Genomic DNA, 18,655 nt, shown 5'->3' on the forward strand with positions numbered 1-18,655 from the left:
AGCCCGACTACTTTGATTTGATTGGTTTTCTCAAATACTTTGACATTGACAAGCGGTGACAGACCAGTGAGGCTTAGATGAACGCACACACCCCTGCTTCTGAAGTGCGTTCTGTTTGGTGTCACTGCAGATTGAAGAACACGCTGATTAACGCAGACTAAAAGATGAGACGAAGCCGAAGCCTCCCGCCAATAAGATTTAAAGGTTAATCACATATCAGGATCCCTTAAAAAGGGCCTAGTGACGCCCATGGTCACTCATCAATGTCTGTTGCCATTGGTCTGCTCTAATTTGTCATGTCTGAGAAGTGACGTACTGTAACCTGGTGATTGTCCGCGTTGGTTGGCATCTATCAGTGCAGTGTGAACTGGGCTTAATACAGAGTGACATGAGAATGAGGATAGAATTGTCATCTTTTGGTGAACTATCCTTTTATCTATCCAGTAACAAGCCCAAAAACAGTGGAAAATGAACGTGTAAAGCTACATTTACTATAGATTACTACTAGAGTATTGTTGAACGTACTCTTAAACTGTCCAATCCACATGGTCAGTACAGACAGATAAATATTGTTTTAGTTGGCTCTGCTCCAGCTTGTTTATTATCACGCATATACACCCACACAAACCCTTTATCATCTAATGTATACAGTATTCGTGTTCTGAGAAATTGATTGATTTGTTTCCAGGGAGAGTTTTCCAGCACTGGCAGGATGGCTATTGAGTTTGGATGGGCTAAATCAGATTTCCAAATGTGCTTTTTACAAGCGCCAGCCGCATGCATTAATTGCTCACTGTAGAGTTGGCCTCTGCTGCCATGGCAACCGTTGTAGGCTCTATAGCCACGCACAGCAACGGCCCAGCTGCTCCTGCAGCGATGACACTGTCCCGTCTGTCCACCCCATGTCACCATGGCGAATCCATGCGTGCATCTCACTCATTAATATAGTGTCGCTGTTAGCCAGGAGCGGGAACTGCCATCTTGGATGTACTCATAAATCTCAACAGTTTGCATCCTACTGTTTTAAAGTCCACCATACACGGGCAACAAAGACAAAAAGATGCATGAGTGAAAATGAGTCACTTTGTTTTCTCTTCCTTCAGGCTAGCCAGCTTGGAGTGTACCGGGCCTTTGTGGATAATTACGAACTCGCAGTGGAGACCGCGGAGAAGTGCTGTCAAGCGAACACACAGTTCGCAGAGATCTCTGAGGTAATGCCTGCTGGAGTGCTCAAGGTCTTGTTATTCTAATACAGGAACAAATACCTCTACCCAAAATTCCCTGTTTAGTTCTTACCAAAGCAAACAAACGCAAGCTTCTGATTGGTTAGAAGCAATAGCATCCTGTAACATAGGCCAGGTTAGTGAAAATATTAGTTGCTACCAATACCAGTGAAACTGAATGATTTTGATACCAGAGCAAAAACAATGATGCACTTAAACATTGCTTAGTTCATTGCTAATTACTTTTGTTAAATTTGCATTCAATTAATGTTTTCTATATGGATGTTCTTGATCTTTTTTTGAACAATTTATATATTCATGTTAAAGGGTTAGTTCACCCAAAAAATTTAAATTCTGTCATTAATTTCTTACCCTCATGCCGATCCAGAACACAAATTAAGATATTTTTGTTGAAATCCGCTGGCTCAGAAAGGCCTCTATTGGCCACAATGTCATTTCCCCTCAAGACCCATAAAAGGTAGGTACTAAAGACGTTGTTACAAAGTCCATCTCACTACAGTAGTTCTAAAATAATGTTATGAATAGTTTTTTTTAATGCGAACCATATCGATTCATGATTCGGATCATTTGTGAAACCGCCAGACTCTGAATCATGAATCGATACACTGATTCATAACACCCTGAAGCTTCATGAAGCAGTGTTTTGAAATCGGCCATCACTACATACAAGTCGTTATTTAGTGTTTTTTGCGCACAAAAACTATTCTTGTCATTTTATAAAATTATTGTAGAACCACTGTATTGAGATGGGCTTTTTAATGACGTATTTAAAACCTTTTATGGTTCTTGAGAAAGAAAATTACATTGTGGCCAATGAAGGCCTGTCTGAGCCATCGGGTTTCAACATAAATATCTTAATTTGTGTTCCGAAGATGAACGGAGGTCTTACGGGTCTGGAACGGCATGAGGGTAAATAGTTAGTGACCGAATAAAAATTTGTGGGTGAACCAACCCTTTAAATGTTTTATCTTAAAATTTGTTTTGACCATGTTATTATTTTTAATCAAAATGTCATCACTCCATCTTAAGGTAAAAATGACACCATAGTGACTTCTCAAAAAAAAAAATTGTCCGTTAAAACCCCTCCTTTTATTATATATATATATATATATATATATATATATATATATATATATATATATATATATATATATATATATATATATATATATATATATATATGAAAATGGAATTGTAGCCTCAAAAAATTACAATCAGATCTACTGTGTCCTTGATGTATCCTGCCATCAAAGAACAAGTAATTTCCATTTTTTATGCAGGGCTTTACCTGCTACACTCCTCCATGGGGTCACTCAGAGTGATTTATTAAAAAGAGAGACCATTACCAACCAGCATAGCAGATCTAAAAGCGGAGTTCAACCCTCTTCAGAGTTCAGCGGGAGATTTTATGCCTTGCTAAATGTTATAAAGAGATGGTGTCTGGAATAAAATCTACATGATGATGCTCACCTCGTCCCACTTTATACCCTGTAACAGCTGTTGTCATGCCAACTACTACTTCCCTTTACACTTTGAATGTTCCTCCCTTCTAACAGAACTGAAAGCAAACATTAGGATAATTGTTTGTTCGCAGTGGCGGGGGTAGACAATTTCTAGTGGGTTCTAGAGTGTATTGCCGCCAGTGTAAAGCTAGCAGTTGGAAACATTTTGTCTTACTGCATATGTAGATCAAATGTGACAGGCTAATTTATTCATTTAGTTTCTCCCGTAAGGGATTATTTTGATATACAGTGAAGGGAGGAGGGAGAGTTGAATATACACAATAACAGAACAAGTTCACTTACAAGCTTGCAACTGAAAGATTTGTTTGTATTTATATTTAATGTTTGGACTGTTGTTTGCTATAACAACACTGATAAGCTCTGAGGTTGGCAAATATAAACTGACGTGATGCCAGTTGATTTATAATTTATGAAAGCCATTTATTTGTTCATGACTGTGAAATGAGCTTCATGTAACCATATCACTGTAGCACCATATACTGTAGCACCTGAGAGCCAATGAACACCATTTGTTAGGAGAATATCTGCTGTAATATGTTGAAACATTTGTTTAGTAATAGTAATCTGATGTTCTTTTTGAGATTAGAGTTACCAGGCCTGCGTGATGGTGTGCACTTCACAGGTTTATTGATCCTGAGTTTGTCTCTGATATCTCTGCAGAGTCTCAAGGTCAGGAGCACCAAGGAATGCAAGGACATGACAGCCAAATACTCACTGGAAAGTAAGAACCAACAAGATTGCATTCATTGTTTTCATATATTATTGCATTAAATGGTCATTATATTATCTGTTGTTTTTCATTGAGCTTAAGTGTTGCACATTTTGCCCCCAGCATGTAATCTCTTTCCTTTTTTTAAAATTCAGTTGCATAAAACCCATTGAGTGGGTGGATTAGATAAGGTTTCAAACATCGGTATTTGAGCCTGCAGTATGAAAGTGGCTCTTGTGAATAATCACCCACTGTGTGTGTTCTCTTCTGTCTCGTCTTTGCCAGCTCTGCTCTATAAACCAGTGGACAGAGTGACACGGAGCACGCTTGTTTTACATGTGAGTCTACTTTAATTTATAATAATATTTATTAAGCATTTGTTAAAATGTGTATGTTTTTCATTTTTATTATTGTTCATATTTAGGATACGTTCAAATTGCCAGATGGTGCTTTGTGAAGTTCACTTCCCAGGGTATTCGGCCATCTTAAGTGAGATTCCAAATCGCAGGGAGTGTAAATGTTTAATCCAAAGGGCACTGCAAATAACATAGGAGACTAAGCGTACATTGATATATCATTTAAAAGGAAGGGGAGAGAGAAACACTCTACTACTGCCATATTTGCAATGCCAACATCTGGGATGCAAGACCAACTCCTATCTATTTGAATGGGGAAATACTGAAATCTCAAAAATTGCTGACCAAACTCACAATTACATAGCATTTTAAAACAGCCATAAAATCTGCCATGAAATATTATTAAAATCATTAGAACACAGACATTTCAAATACTGTTTCAAATCAATTCAAATGTGGGTTTACGCACCATTTACTGGTGTACATTTCTACTTCTGACAAAAAGAAAAAATTGTATTTGCAACAGTTGCTTTGTTGCCCTGAAGTCACCTTATTGCACGTTGGAATTTCTTTTATTCATAGCAATGTGAATGCACCATGATGGTATACAGTGCATCCGGAAAGTATTCACAGTGCTTAACTTTTTCCACATTTTGTTATGTTACAGCTTTATTCCAAAGTGGATTAGCACTAAGTGCATTATTTTCCTCAAAATTCTACAAACAAAACCCTATAATGACAACGTGAAAGAAGTTTGTTTGAAATCTTTGCAAGTATATTAAAAAATAAAAAAATCACACGTACACAAGTATTCACAGCTTTTGCCATGACACTCAAAATTAAGCTCAAGGGTATCCTGTTTCCACTGATCATCCTTGAGATGTTTCTACAAATTGATGAGTTCACCTGTGATAAATTCAGTAGATTGGACATGATTTGGAACTTGTGGTGACACTTGTCTAAGTAAGTTCCCACAGTTAACAGTGCATGTCAGAGCACAAAACAATCCATAAAGTCCAAGAAATTGTCTTTAGACCTCCAAGACAGAATTGTATTGAGGCACATATCTGGGGAAGGGCTCAGAAAAATTTCTGCAGCATTGAAGCTACCAATGAGCACAGTGGGCTCCATCATCCGTAAACGGAAGAAGTTTGGAACTACCCGGACTCTTACTAAAGCTGGTCGCCCTGCCAAACTGAGCGATCAGGGAAGAAGGGCCTTAGTCAGGGAGGTGACCAAGAACCCGGTGGTCACTTTGACAGAGCTCCAGCATTTTTCTGTGGTAAGAGGAGAACCTTCCAGAAGAACATCCAACTCTGCAACACCCCACCAATCAGTCCTGAATGGTAGATTGGCCAGATGGCACATGACAGCCCGTCTGGAGTTTGCCAAAAGGCACTGGAAGGACCCAATCTCTGATCTCAAAAAACAACAATTCTCTGGTCTGATGAAAAAAAAATGTAACTCTTTCCCTACAGTGAAGCATGGTGGTGGAAGCATAATGCTGTGGGGATGTTTTTCAGCAGCAGAAACTGGCAGACTAGTCAGGATCAAGGACATCCTTGATGAAAAACCTGCTCCAGAGCACTCTGGACCTCAGACTGGGGTGAAGTTTCACCTTCCAAAAGGACAACAGCAATAAGCAGACAGCCAAGATAACAAAGGAGTTGCTACGGGACAACTCTTGTGAATGTCTTGAGTGGCCCAGCCAGAGCCCAGACTTGAACAAGATTGAAAATCTCTGGAGAGACCTGAAAATGGCTTTGCACTGACACTCCCCATCTAACCTCATAGAACTTGAGAGGTCCTGCAAAGAAGAATGAGAAAAACTGCCAAAAAATAGGTGTGCCAAGCTTGTAGCATCATACTCAAAAAGACTTGAGGCTGTAATTGGGGCCAAAGGTGGAACAGAAAAATAGTGAGCAAAGGCTGTGAATACTTAAATACATGTGATGTTTTTTTTGTTTTGTTTTTTTTTATGTATCATTATGGGTTATTGTTTGTAGAATTTTGAGACAAATAATGAATTTAATCCATTTTTGGAATAAGGCTGTAACACAACAAAATGTGGGAAAAGTGAAGCTCTGAATACTTTACAGATCCAATGTACAGTCACCTAAAGGATTATTAGGAACACCGTACTAATACTGTGTTTGACCCCCTTTCGCCTCCAGAAGTTGATGGACATTTGTGGGATGCACATCCAGGGCATGAAGCTCCCGTTCCACCACATCCCAAAGATGCTCTATTGGGTTGAAATCTGGTGATGGTGGGGGCAATTTTAGTACAGTGAACTCATTGTCATGTTCAAGAAACCAATCTGAAATGATTCAAGCTTTGTGACATGGTGCATTATCCTGCTGGAAGTAGCCATCAGAGGATGGGTACATGTATGGACATGGTCAGAAACAATGTTCAGGTAGGCCGTGGCATTTAAACAATGCCCAATTGGTACTAAGGGGCCTATAGTGTGCCTAGAAAACATCCCCCACACCATTACACCACCAGCACCACCAGCCTGCACAGTGGTATGGTATGTGGCACCTGCACAACAAGGCATGATGGATCCATGTTCTCATTCTGTTTACGGCAAATTCTGACTCTACCGTCTGAATGTCTCAACAGAAATCAAGACTCATCAGATAAGGCAACATTTTTACAGACTTCAACTGTCCAATTTTGTTGAGCTTGATGCAAATTGTAGCCTTTTTTCCTACTTGTAGTGGACATGAGTGTGGCGTCTTATGTTGTTGTAGCCCATCCGCCTCAAGGTTGTGCGTGTTGTGGATTCACAAATGCTTTGCTGCATACCTTGCTTGTAACGAGTGGTTATTTCAGTCAAAGTTGCTCTTCTGTTAGCCTGAATCAGTCGGCCCATTCTCCTCTGACCTCTAGCATCATCAAGGCATTTTTACCCACAGGACTGCCACATTATGTGCGTGAAAATCCCAGTAACTGAGCAGATTGTGAAATACTCAAACCGGCCCATCTGGCACCAACAAGTATGCCACACTCAAAATTGCTTAAATCACCTTTCTTTCCCATTCTGACATTCAGTTTGGAGTTCAGGAGATTGTCTTGGCCAGGACCACACCCATAAATGCATTGAAGCAACTGCCATGTGATTGGTTGATTAGATAATTGCATTAATGAGAAATTGAACAGGTGTTCCTAATAATCCTTTAGGTGAGTGTACATACAATCTTTAGTGTTGCATGGACAGCCATCAAAAAAATGTATTCCAAAAGTGCATTTTTTTAAATCATAAAATAAAATCCATTTTGATTTTACGTTTGATGTTTGTGTGTATTTTATACAGGATCTTTTGAAACACACACCCACCAGTCACCCAGATTACCCCCTCCTGCAAGACGCCCTCCGCATCTCACAGAACTTCCTGTCCAGCATTAACGAAGAGAGCACACCTCGCCGCCAGTCCATGACAGTGAAGAAGGGAGAGGTGGGTGCAAAAACGTCTTTCCTTCCATCTTACCTCTCTCCCTCGCTCTCATACGTCCTCCATCTTTTTACGATGGAGAGTATTTGTCAAAAGCGTATTTTTAAAGGGCAAAGAAATGTCAAAATTCCAGGTCGCAACATAGTTGCAGGTGCCCTGAAGCAATTCAGCCAATGAACTCCCATCAGGATATACAGCCAGTCATTTCCATCCATCTCAGAGCCAACCCACCCTTTGCTATCCGCACAACCTATCCTTGGGCCACACTGCCTTCTCTTTATTTCACACTAGCATATACTCTCAATCTCCACAGAGGATTTACGCTATAAATAAAACATCCTCTATTTGTTACTGAACTCTTTGCTGCATTTGAGTTGTTTGTGCTCAGAATTATTTTTAATCACCTCTTCGGTATCTGCTTACTAATATTCTTGATGATGTCGTTAGTTACAGGCGGTAAGAACGCGCATACCCCTCCTGACCCTGGCAAGGAAACTCACCCTTGAAATGATCTTGGGAATTAAAGATATGTTTGGTTTCAGACACAGAGACTCTCTGTGCCAAACCTCTTCATTCCAGCAATGTGGCCTCAGGAGAGTGGCAGATGAATTGTTGCTGTGATTGATGGTGAGCACCGTTGGCTTGTAATTTGCCTTAATGAGCCACCTTGCTCTGACTCGCAACTCATTGGTTATTCATAAAAGGCCATCTTGTGTGGAACAGGCTCCACCTATTTTGAGTAAACGGTGAGGGGGAGTTTGCTCCCGCTCTCTACAACACTCCCACCTTCGTCCCTTGGGCACGTGCGGACAGACTAACTGATCAAATATTGATAGTGTGTGCATGAAAGGAACTCATGGAAATCAATGTGTTGTTGTGGAGCTTATTGTCTTTCGGTCCAGTCAAAGAAAATACAAGCTTTAGTTTACCTTCCTTTTGTTTTTATAGCTTCTAGATGATTTAATAAGCATCATTTCTTTATTAGCTGAAGACTAGCTTCACTAATACTATTGCTCATACTTCAGGGATTTAAATAGATCATGAGTAATAAACTATGCCATTTAGTTCTGGCAACCGACACGTTTGTGATACTGACTTCTAACTGATCTTATTGACGAGGACCTTGCAAGCACCTAGATTATAACAACCATATATCAGCATTATAAAAAATACTTTAATTACATACACCTTAGCAACTGTATAGCTACACCTTACTTTTTTGTAAAATTGTTTTTGTAAAATATTTTGTTGGTGAATAAAGAGGCACAATATATTAGTTAAGTTTTTTTGTTTATTCATCAATGTCGGACGCTTACCATGATAATTTGCCAGCATTGACAAGTTGAAGGGTTAAAAATAGAGTTATCTTTGTCAGCTACACTTGTTAGATCATTCTATCTGCTTTAAATCAGACAGATATAAAGTAGTTTGATAAGGTTACATTTATTTGATTGAATCATAACATTTATTTGAATGAATTAGTCTATCTAGCGAGAGAGACAGAGAGAGATGTGCATATGAATAACCTACACCTGTGCAATCTCTCTGTGCAGTGACGTTACAACATCCTTGCTGAGTAATATAATGTATCAGTTGAGCACAAAGTTAATTTATTAATAAAAGTCTCTGGACACCATTGACAACAAGTTTCAGTGCACCTGTTTCTTTGTGTGCACATTGCTTTTGTTTTTGGTGCAGTGCTTAAACTGACTTGGAACTACCTGTGCATTAACCTTCCAGCCAATTAGAATTGAGTTTTCTAACAGACAATGGTATAATATATCACTGTACCTGCCATAACTGTCAACATTTGGGTATCAAAATCCGGGGTAGATGTTTTAAAATCTAAAATTAATACATATTTTTTATATTAATACGTATTTTTTAATTAACTATATTGATATTTTGTTTCTGTGATTCATCTTAATTAATTGCCATTAAAACATGTATATAATATGTATATTAGCTCCAAATTAATGTAGAAACAACATAAAAATTTGTTTATTGGAACCTTTTTATCTTTTTAGGCCAGTATCACTGATAGTAATACAGCTTCTGATGTCTCCATGAAATAATATTTAATTCACACTTAAATGAAATAACACACTAACATTTATTAAGCTTCAAAAAATATTACTTTTAATTTAAGTGAATAATAAAAAAAAAATCCTCACATTTCATTTGTAGCCTACCAGTGCTCAAGAAGTTAACAAGTAGGAAAAATACATGTTATCAGTTTGCACTACATACATTATGAATTATAAATAGATTAATCCTTATTAAAGGTACTAAAGTTATTTAGTCAAGAGCAGAGCATATTTAGTGAGCAATTACTTTTGTTCTTTACATTGTCATTATAAGTGGTTACTGTCACTTTAAAAGATCTTCCGCTGTCGCACATGATGCGTAGCCTATCTCACACACATCTCATTTTCTCACACCTCTTTAAACTCATTTAAGATGTTATTTAACTTTTTAAGGCTGCTCTTACGAAGAAACTTAACAAAACTGGCATATCGGCATAATTGTGTGTGTTATTGTTTGTTAAAGCGCGAAATAGAACTTGAATCTGGGCGTTGTGTGAGTTTTTCATACAGCACATTCTCTTTATCTTGTCACTCTTAAATGCATTTTGCATGAATAAAAGCATTTGCATGAATAAACTCGTGATCATATAATGTAACAGTCAGGGGATTACAGAAAATAAATATTTACCAGTGGAGTCTTCTCTCGTTTCTACCATGGTTTCTACTAATGATGCTTGATTCAACTTCCCGCGCCCTGCGCAGATATCAACAGCGCAACTAGGTTGCCAGGTCGAGGCCACAAGGGTTTGAAATTTGTGCAATGTGTCGATTGTATGAGACGCCATTTCATACAAGATCTGGCAACTGAACAACCTTGGAATAACATATTTGTGATTATTCAAAGAACGAGGTTTGGGCCATACAAATTACGGGAGATTTCCGGGAGAAATTACAAAACGGGAGGGGGGCGGGAGATGGGTGTGAAATACGGGAGACTCCCGGCAAAAACGGGAGTGTTGACAGGTATGGTACCTGCTCATTTCCCCAAATCATTCAATGCTCAGATCATTCAGTAAATCTGTTAAATGTTATCTTTAGTCTTCAAGTGTTCTGGTCTTGCCCCATACTAATGGAATATTGGTCGGATATTTTCAGAACTTTTTCACAGGCTCTTAATGCTACCATTGCCCCTAATTCTTTGACTGTACCGTTTGGCCTTTTTCCCCAACCCCGGATATACCAGTCACAGCACACCGCATCATAGCCTTTACCCCTTTGTTGGCCAGACGTGCCATGCTCTTTAAGTGGAAGCATACCTCGCCTCCATCACATCATGACTGGGTAAGGGAGGTTTTGCAATGCATCCACCTTGAAAAAATTAGTCATTCCATCAAAGGATCGCTGAGATCCTTAAACCTGGAGCACTGTATTGGCTGCTATTGAGTGCCTTGCCGTGGTGGTCTGTTGCTGTGTTAAACTGTTCTGTTGCTTAAAATCCTTTTTTTCAGACACCTTGTCTAATTTTGCAACTGTTGTAACACCTTTTATATGTCTGCAGAAAATGTAATACTTTTTTTTTTGGAAAGAAATGTAAAATTAGCTAAATGCATATCCATTTTTCATACTGTACACTATTGTTGTGATGTCTAAATTTGATATTAGATTTTAGTTTTGCTTTTTTTAAATATATTTAGACAAAATAGCGTAACCGTATATTTGAAATGCTATTTTTATAGCCATTTATCCATTGATTTAGCCATTTATTCCTACCATAACAAAATAATTATTGGCTTTTTCGTATCAGCTATAATTTTTATATTATTATTTCTTTTTATTGTTTAAATAATTTCTTTCATTTATAGAGATACCTATAGCTTGAGCAGAGAAGTAAAGTATGGTGCCATACTTCTTTGGTAGATGCCAATGAACAATGATCTCATTACTTAAGAGTAACTTCAGAACTGATAGCAGTTGGCAGCTAGAAGCATTAGCTTGATTGTTCAGGTCATGGTTGTGTTGATTAGCTAGGGCTTCTAGTGTTACCCGTGCTGGAAGCTGAAGGTATGCGGGTGAGAGAGTGCGAGAGAGAGAGAGAAGAGATTCAGGGTGGCCCCAGAGGCCTGCACTAGCTGGGCCAAAGTCACTTAATTAAAATGCAAATGAACCTGCCGATTTCAGAAAGCCGCTTTGAGCGTCTGCAATACAAGCGCACAGCATTGTGTGATGGGCTTTATATGTTGCTGCACACGTGTACACACACAGACTAATATGCATATGAAGTGTATGCACTATGCACTAACACATTAACGCAATCGAAAGCAATTTAACATGCTAAATCCTGTACAGTAGATACACACCAAACGAATATGCGCACAACCAGATGACCTCGGGCTCTTCAAAGCCACCTGCTCTGTTCAAAACTATCACAACTATCACAAACGTATGCATTTCCACATACCACACACAGATTCTTCATCTGATTTGCTTCTTGCTTTTTGTTGAGAATCTATTGAGAAGTGATTTAAAGGGTTAGTTCACCCAAAAATGAAAATGATTTCATTAATTACTCACCCTCATGTCGTTGGACACCCGTAAGCCCTTCGTTCATCTTCGCAACACAAATGAAGATACTTTTGTTGAAAGCTGATGGCTGAGAAAGGCTTCAGAAAGGCCTCCATTGGCATTCAGTACATTTCCACTGACCCACTCACAAGACCCATAAAAGGCACTAAAGACGTCGTTACAAAGTCCATCTCACTACAGTGGCTGTACGGTAATTTTACAATCCCACGAAAATAATTATTGTGCGCACAAAAATCAAAATAACGACTTTATCCACTAAGTTATTGACGTGAACTCTACGCATGTGCGAAAATATGGTGCAGCTCCACCGTTCAATACATGACCTGGAAGAGGAGGAGCGCCGCTATTGCGTGAGTTCCAAGTGAGTTCCAGAGACCTACATGGAAGACAATAACTTGGCAGATAAAGTCATTATTTAGATTTTTTTTTTGCGCACAAAAACTATTCTCATCGCTTCGTAAAATTATTGTACAGCCACTGTAGTGAGATGGACTTTGTAATGTCGTCTTTAGTGCCTTTTATGGGTCTTGTGAGTGGGTCAGTGGAAATATACTGAATGCCAATGGAGGCCTTTCTGAAGCCTTTCTCAGCCATCAGCTTTCAACAAAAATATCTTAATTTGTGTTCCCTAGATGAACGAAGGTGTTACGGGTGTCCAACGACATAAGGGTGAGTAATTAATGACATAATTTTAATTTTTGGGTGAACTAACCCTTTAAGCACATAAATGTTGGGCTTTTCTTTCATAAACATGCAGTTAATGCTTCACAAGCTACTCTTTTCTTTTTTCTTTTCTTTTTTATGGCTGTTTATGTTGGTTTCAGCCGTTTGTAGTGGGTGATAATGAGATATTGCCATTGTCATGTTTCTACTAGAGGCAAACTGTTAAAAAATGTCATCTGATGAGCTGAGACAGCTCATTTGAGCATCTCCTCTTTTACAGACAGAAAAAAAGCACATCATGTTCGCATTAGTCTGATACGATACTGGTATAGATTTGCACACAGTGTATATTGCAGTACAGTCTAGTGTTTGCAGAAGAAATTTAAGTAGGATACCAGGCCTGTTTGTTTTTGGACGTGTGTGTGTGTGTGTGTGCGTGTGTGTGTGTGCGCGCGTGTGTGTGTGTGTGTGCGTGTGTCTTGCAGGGTGAAGAAGAGAAAGGAAAAGAGGCTTTTGTCTCTGCACAGTCTGTGCATTTCACATGCAGTGAGACTGTTCTGGAAATGCCAGTCATGTAAATATGGTGCTCTTTGAAAGAAGAGTGTGTGCTGTTGGGTGTATGTTTTCATGACAACATTGTTCTTTGTTGGATGGAAAGAATATAGGAAAAATTACATCAAACAGTCACTGGTCTTCTAGGGGTACATTTTTATGTGCAATGTTTCTTTTAGTCTATGGTTAAAATCCTATTTTTGTGATGCCACTATGCAACTGAAAATAAAAAAACAATAATTAATATCAATAATAATATTAACAGTACTATGACAATAACTAAACAAAAACAACAATTTGATTTAATTATTGACAAATTTTTGAGGTCATTATGCTAAATGCATCTGAATGCGACAACAATAAAGCTCCCTGTTTATACCATCTCCAGGGTGGCTGAATGCATTACCATTGAGACAAGAATCATAAATATGTACTGAGTGATTAAAGACTTGTGGCTAAGTGAGATCTTTTAAAGGTCCCTCACTCGTCCTGATGTGACCAGAAACCATTGTTTCCTGTAAACATGTGGCCCTCTCTTTTTTCCCCCCGCATTTTAGAGTTTAGCAAACACGTTTTGGACAACCTCTTTCGCAGTGGTATGCGCTTCCTGCATGATTCCCCTTTGAAACAGGACCAGTATAATCTTGGTGGTGTGGGAGCATTTGGAACATTGTGTTTCCTAGGATCCTGTTTCAGTATTGCTGAGTGTGATCTTTTGGACTCAAACTGCTTTTTGAGTCTCTGCGTTCAGTACTGGAATCATCTACCCAATTTCAATACAGTAACCATCTACCTACACAGGACTCTGAAAATTATTTACTGACAAAATGGCTGAGCTGAAGAAAAAGAGTTAACCGCTAATTGAACTGTTTGAATTGACTCAATTATGTAATTGCTCTTCCTTTTGGTAGTGGAGAGGGGCTGTTTTTTTTCTTGGCCACTGCACTTCTGTATGCTGAAAATGGTGCCATGTGGAATAGGAATCTCATTTTTGGCAGTGGCATAAGCTGAAATCAAGCCATTACACTTTGTTCTTGAAATGCAGTGACGCACATTATGTCTGCATCTGGCATGCTGGGAGTTTTGGAATGAGTATGTGGCGACTCTTCCATCTCTTCTGTGTCCCCAGCTGCAGACAGCACATCATTGGGAAATTCACTCCAGACCAGCACCCAGTGATTATATGTTTGGGTGAGTCAACAACATTAGTGACGTTGCACCAAAAAATGAGTAATCTTTGAATGTGAAGGTGAGCGGAGCCAGGTTAGAGCGCCCAATTGGATGAGATGCTTGTGATATCATCTTTTGTTTCCCCACTGCAGAGGTGACGTGTTGCTATGGGAGCACTGATGCGTGACATGTGGCCGGGGGCCGTGTTATGCGTATACGTGTTTTCACACATTAACTAACGCTTAAGCTTGCAGGACTATCACTTAGCATATGATCTGTGGACAGGAGTTACCTGTTTCAAAATGTCCTCCCAATTTTCTCATTTCATAAACACAAAGACTCATCAACACCAGGTCGCTGCTCTTTTCTGAGAGTTGATGTTGTTTTTGAAAATAGGGTGGGACTGCCCCCTAGTGGCACTTCAGATAAGTCAGAATTATTCTGTTATATTTGACACATCCTAATATAAATGTTTGGGGTCAGTAGGAAAGAAAATATATTCTTCAAAGATTCCTGATAAAAAAGAATCAAGGTTTCCACAAAAAAATATTAATCAGCCCCACCGTTTTTTACATTGATAATACGAACAGTTTCTTAAGCACCATCTCAGAATGATGTCTGAAGGATCAAGTTACTGTGTGTGTGTGTGTATATATATATATATATATATATATATATATATATATATATATATATATATATATATATATATATATATATATATATATATATATATACAGTCAAACCAAAATGTATTCAAACATCTTCAACATTTTCTCACATTATCACAGTTTATTTGCTTTATTCGTTTAGTTAAGAAAATGGTAACAAAATATGAAAAGAACTGAGAGTTAAACTTAGATAAACTCTTGGTAATGTCAGATAACTTTGATAGAAAGGTATGTAATGGATTACAATCAACCAATCAGCTGTCAGCTGTTAAATTTAAGTGCACAATTAGATAATACCAATTTAGGTAAACAGTGACCAAGCAATGCTTCATTTAGTTCAGTCTGTGCTGTCACATTACCAATTAAAAAAAAAAAAAAACTTCAGCACAACATCGTCAGGTCAAATTGTCTGATTAATTTTGGTCACACATCTTTATACATTTTACTGGTAGTCCACTGTATGAAGAATTTTAGGGCATAATATGTCACAGTTTACTTTATTTTGCTATCCTCAATTACATAAATTAACTATGTTGGTTTGACTGTATATGTGTGTATATAATATATATTATTTTCTTTTATTTCTTTTATTTATTAAAATTTGCCTACTTTATTTTTTCTGTACTATGTCAGAACCGTCAGCTGTTGAAGGACAGCTTCATAGTGGAGCTTGTGGAAGGGGCCCGGAAACTACGGCATGTTTTTCTCTTCACTGACCTCCTGCTCTGTGCCAAATTAAAGAAACAGATCGGAGGGTAAGGAAAAATGTTGTTGTCTCCAATCTTCTCTATTCATTTCTATCTTTCCCCAATTCTATCTAATCACTCTCTTCTTATTTTTATGACATTCAGCTTGCATTTACCATATAGGTGTTGTCTATATGGTTGTTGTCTGTATTGACTCATTTACCATATGCGTGTTATTTTCACAATCTGAGCCTAACATCCTGACTCTTCAGACTTGTGGGCCCAGTCTGCACCATCATCCATGCTCTATAATTAGATTCTAGGATGTATTTTTGCCTGGATATTAAATTATTTCCCTCATCACCCCATCTCCCCCCTGTGTTGTCTGTCTGCAGGAAGAGCCAGCAGTATGACTCCAAGTGGTACATTCCTCTAGCTGACCTCACCTTCCAAACGGCGGAAGATTCAGAGCCCCTGTCTATCCCACAGGCCACTGATGAGGAGCTGGATGCAATTAAGATCAAGATCTCATCCCTGAGGAGTGAGATCCAGAGAGAAAGGGTACAGGATATTTTAGGCAACTTTCACTTAAACTGTCATATAATTTGTAATCAGTTTAATGAAATTTTAAAAAAATTATATATAGAAACTTTGTATATATTTATAGCTTTAATGATCAAGTGACACTGACAATTCAGCTTTGCCATCACAGGAATAAATTACATTTTAAAATATATTGAAATAGAAAACAATTATTTTAAATTGTAATGTTTCTCGATATTACTGTTTTTACTGTATTTTTGATCAAATAAATGTAGCCTTGGTTCTTTTAAACACATTCAAAACATCTTACCACCCCAAAACTTTAGAATATTAGTGAATATTTGACTGTAGGAAGCTGTCTTGCTTATCTAGACTGCATTTCTTGGGCAACCATACATGCATTTAAATGTTAATTAGACAACATACTAGGTTTTAAGATTTCTTTTTACTCCCTACCTCAATAGAGAGCCAACAAAGGGTCAAAGGTTATGGAGAGGCTTAAAAAGAAGCTGTCAGAACAGGAATCGCTACTGCTGCTGAACTCTCCTAATATGCCCCTCAGAGTGCACAACCGCAGTGGAAAGGTAAGAGCCAGTGATTCACAGCCTTTCTGTCGCATCTGATTTTCATCCTCATGCTCCTCAATGTTCCTTCTCATGCTCACAGTCCGTGTTGGTTATGCATTTCAGAGCTACACGTTTTTGATCTCATCAGACTACGAGCGTGCAGAGTGGAAGGAAGTGATTCGAGAACAGCAGAAGAAATGTGAGTGGCATTGACACTGAAATCAGGAGTAGATCAGGAGATTCAGGTGTGGTTTCCAACTGAATGCTTACTTATTTTCCAGGCTTTAAGAGCTTCAGCCTGACGTCCATGGAGCTTCAGATGCTCACCAACTCATGTGTCAAACTCCAGACTGTCCATCAGTTACCCCTCACTGTCAATAAAGATGGTAAGCAAGGTCTTAATGGCAACATAAAATCAAAGCTCTGCTGTTGTTAAATCCTCCTGGTTATTTTGTGGGTGATTCTTCAGTGCAAAATTGGCCAAATGTCATATATTATCCAAAGCAATCTGATCAAATTACAGGCAAAAATCCAGAGAAAATGATTATTATTCATTTGTATTTAAATATTTAATTTTTATGATTTTTTTATGTAATTAAAATGCATTGAACAGTCCATCTCCATTTTTTTTCTTCACTTACAGAGGATGAATCTACTGGACTGTACGGTTTCCTGAATGTAATTGTCCATTCTGCCTCTGGACTTAAACAGAGCTTAAGTATGTGTCTTTTTCCTTCAGCTCTCTGTGCTCATCGAAGATCATGTATACATTTGCATAGCCTGTTCTAGCACCAGATTTACGCATCATTAACTCATCCTCTTCCTCTCTTCAGATCTGTATTGCACATTAGAGGTGGACTCCTTCGGTATCTTTGTGAATAAAGCCAAAACAAGAGTGTACAGATACACCACAGAGCCCAAATGGAATGAGGTAATCCCACATGTCCGTCCCTGTCTATACCCCTCCGATATGAAAAGACCTGCCTGCTGAAACGCTCTTGAGGCCTTAATTCTTAATTAAGAGCAGCATAAGTGAGGCCATGTGGAATATGAAGGCCTTCTGGACAAATTATATTAGATTTTAATTACGAGCAATTACCGTCCCCTAAAGTAAAGGGGAGAAAGGGAAAAGAAAATGAGGCATAGCAGGTGTTAAATCTGGTCTGAGGTCCCCTTACACTGTTTGTTGAATACAGCTGAATATTATTACATATTAGTATTTATAATAATAATATTATTCAGTATAATGCAGCTTTTTATTTATATTTTATCTATATAGTTTTTCCCCCAAAGAAAGTTTTAGCTACTGTATACTGTATTTGTATTTGTTGTATATGTATGTTCTGGGTAATGTAGTTCTTCTGTATTGTTTCTGCCTCAGGAGTTTGAGATCGAGTTGGAGGGCTCCCACACATTACGTCTACTCTGTTACGAAAAGAGCTACAACAAAGCCAAGATGAACAGGGATGACGGAGACAGCACAGATAGAATTATGGGCAAAGGACAAATCGCGGTATGATCTACAGTACACTGCATAAACACTGCAACAAACATTTTGCCATTGTTATTTATATATTTTGAATCAGCTTTATTTTTTTGTGTTTTAATTTATTGTTTTATGTGTTTTTGTCATTTGTATTAATCTGTTTAGATTTAGTAAAGTTTTAGTTTTAGTAATTTAAGTACTTAAACTTATTTGATAAGGCAACATTTATTTTTGTATCTAATTTTATTTGATTTCAGCTTAATTTCAATTAACAAAAAAAATATTTTAATAGTTTTAGTAAACAATAACAACACTTGGTTGGTACCAGGGACGTCACTAGGATTGGAAGACAAGGGGGGCTTAGCCCCAGGGTATTTGTAATTTGCGTTTACAAAATCTTGTGTTTTGCTTGTTCACTC

General features: G+C 38.1%; 1 protein-coding gene across 1 annotated transcript in view; it reads left to right on the forward strand.

Annotated features, from left to right (window-relative positions):
* The window catches only part of bcr (BCR activator of RhoGEF and GTPase), a 92,178-nt gene that overhangs the window by 50,331 nt on the left and 23,192 nt on the right, over positions 1–18,655 (forward strand). The window contains exons 5-16 of the mRNA XM_067422645.1: positions 1,104–1,211; positions 3,428–3,488; positions 3,762–3,814; positions 7,152–7,292; positions 15,589–15,710; positions 16,037–16,202; positions 16,649–16,768; positions 16,874–16,949; positions 17,032–17,136; positions 17,394–17,468; positions 17,584–17,681; positions 18,132–18,263. Of these exons, the coding sequence (XP_067278746.1) occupies positions 1,104–1,211; positions 3,428–3,488; positions 3,762–3,814; positions 7,152–7,292; positions 15,589–15,710; positions 16,037–16,202; positions 16,649–16,768; positions 16,874–16,949; positions 17,032–17,136; positions 17,394–17,468; positions 17,584–17,681; positions 18,132–18,263 (1,257 nt within the window). The remainder of the gene's footprint in view (positions 1–1,103; positions 1,212–3,427; positions 3,489–3,761; positions 3,815–7,151; positions 7,293–15,588; positions 15,711–16,036; positions 16,203–16,648; positions 16,769–16,873; positions 16,950–17,031; positions 17,137–17,393; positions 17,469–17,583; positions 17,682–18,131; positions 18,264–18,655) is intronic.

This window comes from Pseudorasbora parva, chromosome 18 (assembly GCF_024679245.1).
Source record: "Pseudorasbora parva isolate DD20220531a chromosome 18, ASM2467924v1, whole genome shotgun sequence".
Taxonomy (NCBI): Eukaryota; Metazoa; Chordata; class Actinopteri; order Cypriniformes; family Gobionidae; genus Pseudorasbora; species Pseudorasbora parva.